At 35.9% G+C, this 3,540-nt stretch overlaps 1 protein-coding gene across 1 annotated transcript in view; it reads right to left on the bottom strand.

Annotated features, from left to right (window-relative positions):
* Positions 1–1,111: 1,111 nt before the first annotated feature.
* The window catches only part of LOC103583054 (cytochrome c oxidase assembly factor 5-like), a gene marked incomplete at its 5' end in the record, with an annotated part of 5,438 nt that continues 3,009 nt past the window's right edge, over positions 1,112–3,540 (bottom strand). Inside the window, one exon of the mRNA XM_008564473.1 lies at positions 1,112–2,741. Coding sequence (XP_008562695.1) covers positions 2,700–2,741 — 42 coding nt within the window. The remainder of the gene's footprint in view (positions 2,742–3,540) is intronic.

Raw genomic sequence — 3,540 nt, 5'->3', positions numbered from 1 at the left:
GGGTTGCGATCCCGTTACCGGTCAGTAAAAAAGACAGAAAAGGGAAAAAAAAAAAAAAAGATGTAAGAAATTATTTTTAAAATGAATCATAGACCTGTATGTAAGAGGTAAAACTATAAAACTCTTAGGTGAAGACAGAAGAATAAGTTTCCATAAGCTTGGATTAGGCAGTGGTTTCTTAGATACATCAAAAGAAAAAATAAATTGTAATTCACCAAAACTAAAAACTGTGTTTCAATGGGCACCATCAAGAAAAAGGGAATAACACATCTGCCAATCACTTACCTTTAAGGGACCTTGTATCCACAATGTATAAAGAATTCTTACAACTCAACAATAAAAAGATAACCCAATTACAAACTGGACTAAGGACCTGAATAGACATTTCTCCAAGGAAGACATACAAATAGCCGATAAGCACATGAAAACAAGCTCAACATCGTTAGGGAAATGCAAATCAAAATCCCAATTAGANATCACTTACCTTTAAGGGACCTTGTATCCACAATGTATAAAGAATTCTTACAACTCAACAATAAAAAGATAACCCAATTACAAACTGGACTAAGGACCTGAATAGACATTTCTCCAAGGAAGACATACAAATAGCCGATAAGCACATGAAAACAAGCTCAACATCGTTAGGGAAATGCAAATCAAAATCCCAATTAGATACCACCTCATACCCAGTAGAATGGCTATAATCAAATAGACAAACCGTAACAACTGTTGGTGATGATGTGGAGAAATTAGAACCCTCAACCATTGTTGGGGGCAATGTGAAATCCTCAATCACTGTGGAAAACTTTGGCAGTTCATCAAAATGTTAAAGATGGAGTTATCCTACAACCTTGTAATTCCACTCTTATGTACAAACCCAAGAGAAATAAACATATGTCCATGCAAAACTTGTTCACAAATGTTCAGTGTTAGTCATAGCAGCCCCAAAGTGCAACAACCATCAACTGATGAATGGATAAATAAAATATGGTGTATCTGTACTATGGAATATTTGGAATTAGAAAGTAATGAAGTACAGATAGATGCCACACATGGATGTACCTTAAAAACATTTCAACATAACTGAAAGAAACCAACCACGAAAGGCCCACATATTACATAATTTCATTTATATAATAGGTGCAGAATAGGCAAATCTACAAAGACAAAAATTAGATTAGTTTTTGCCAGGGGTTGTGGGAAATGGGTAGTGACCACTAATGGGTACAGGTTTCTTTTTCAAGCGTTGAAAATGTACTGGAATTAGGTAGTGCTTATGGTTGCCCAACTCTGTGGATATACTAAAAACCACTGAATTGTATACTTTAAGGGTGAATTTTATGTTATATGAATTTCTTCCAGTAAAGCTCTCATAAAGCAAAAAAAAAAAAAAAAAAAAAAGATGGAGTTTTATAAAACTATATTTTAGAGAGTTTCTTATTGAAGTTACTTCTAATGAAAGTTGTAGCACTTAAACAGTTACTGAAAAATATCCATCATTTTCCCTTTCCTGGTGAAAACTAGTACACGTGGCAGACCTCAGTGATATTCTACAACAACCCATGCTGGTATGGAAGTCTCACAACTTTAGGCAAACCTTTAAAAAAAGCAAGGGAACTACACAATACCTTGACTGCTTTAACTCCAATGAACTATGGAAATATAAAGAAGCTGTGGTTCTTAATTCTTCAATATCTAAAGTTGGGAACTTAGATTCCTATTTGGTTCTCTAAGTGATAATAAAATTAATTACTATAATGCTAAACTTTTTCAGCCACTTCATGTTTTCCATTCTTACTTTCTGTAGTGAACATCTGTTTGTTTCAGTTTGCTCCGAATCCTCCTTATCCAGTGTGATCCTGATGGGAGTTATCAATTACAGTGCATATGACACAGGCCTGGCCAAGACCACAGACCCCCCCCATCTCTTTTTCCCACAGGACTGATCCAACACAGTGGCAGGCAATCTGGCGAAGACTAGAGTCCTTTGGCAGGATTTGATTTTGATCTTGGAAAAGGAAGTTCTCTCTCTCCTTTTTGAATCAGAGATCTTAAGGGTGTGGGCTTATGGTTGACACCGGTCCATTACGTGGAGAGGACCAGCCTGAAAAAAGCCAGAGAAAACAATCAGGAGATGGTAAAGAGCTCTGGCAATATCATCTGAGGCTTGGCATCAAGCTATGCCTATGGGTGACATTCAGTTTTTGAAGCTGTAACTTCAGTCCATCAGTGCAAATGAAGAATTCTTCTCCAAGGAATCAAACATTGTTTTAGAACTAAATAGGACAGATTGAATTAAAGTTTTTTCCTAAACTTTCCCATCTTCTGACAGGCTCCATGTTACATGTTGGTCACATCAGTGGCCTTCAGGATGTAGGAACTAATTTGGTTGAAGAGTCATGTTTGAAAATAACAATCTTTCCATTCTTTGTTCTAAAGAACAATTCTCAAAACACATTATGCTCTCAGCCCATAATTGTTCAATTGAATTGTTCTTCTAAAAACTTAGATCAACAGAGTCATTTACTTTATACACACTCAAAAACAGAACTCATCCGTTTTCTCTAGTATTCCACAGAGAGAAAAACTGGTCCAAACACCCAGATTTAGCAAAAAGTACATTTCCTATTTTGGCTTCTCTGTGTTAATAACCAGAGGAAATCCTTTGTTGTTTTCATCTTGGTTTCAACATAATGGTATCAATATCCTTTTCTTCCTCTGAATCTTGATCTGGCATCCAACTGAAAATAAGTTTACAATTAAATTAAATTTGGTAGAAGATAATTAATTAAAACACAACTTTGGTAAGGGGTGTCACCACATGAGAAGTAAACCAGTTTCCCACAAAACACAAAGGGGAACTGTCAGAGCTACCAAGAAAAAATAATAAAAAAAGATAGTGTTAAAAACAAAAATTCCTGTCAAGGGCAATTAATATGGATTTTCTTCTGAAGTAGAATCCAAATCACATTTATCTTTTTCTATGAACTTTTTTTTCTATGAACTATACTCAGTATATGTTCTTCTAGCAAACTTAACTTTCTAATTAAGTTTTGTTTAGGTTAATACTCAAATGTATTTGAAATCTTTAAATACATAGCAACTGAGAGAAGGGGAAAGAGCCCTGAAAAATTTTAAATAACAGATAATCATTTTGGGATTAAAAATCCTGAAAGTGAATTAACCCCTGCAGGCTGACAGCATGTTCTTTGATTTAAGCCTCACAGACCAGCCACTTATTAAGGGTGGTAGGTAGAGTGGAGGGTTCTAACGTCAGTAAATGAGGCAAAATCGCAAAGTCAATTCCACTCACCAGAAGTTCCATAAGAATGAATTATTCTGGAGATAGACCCTATCAATGAGTCCAGCATGGCCATTGTGAGAGAGCCAGCAATTTATTCACCTGAGCAGTAGATGAAGTAGCTAAGAGTCATAATTTTTTCTTAATTAAAAATAATCCTGGGGCCGGCCTGTGGCTCACCTGGGAGAGTGTGGTGCTGATAACACCAAGGCCACGGGTTTGGATCCCTATATAGGGAT

Source organism: Galeopterus variegatus, unplaced genomic scaffold (genome assembly GCF_000696425.1).
Source record: "Galeopterus variegatus unplaced genomic scaffold, G_variegatus-3.0.2 Scaffold19328, whole genome shotgun sequence".
In the NCBI taxonomy this organism is placed as follows: domain Eukaryota; kingdom Metazoa; phylum Chordata; class Mammalia; order Dermoptera; family Cynocephalidae; genus Galeopterus; species Galeopterus variegatus.
This window is presented reverse-complemented; position numbering and strand designations above follow the sequence as displayed.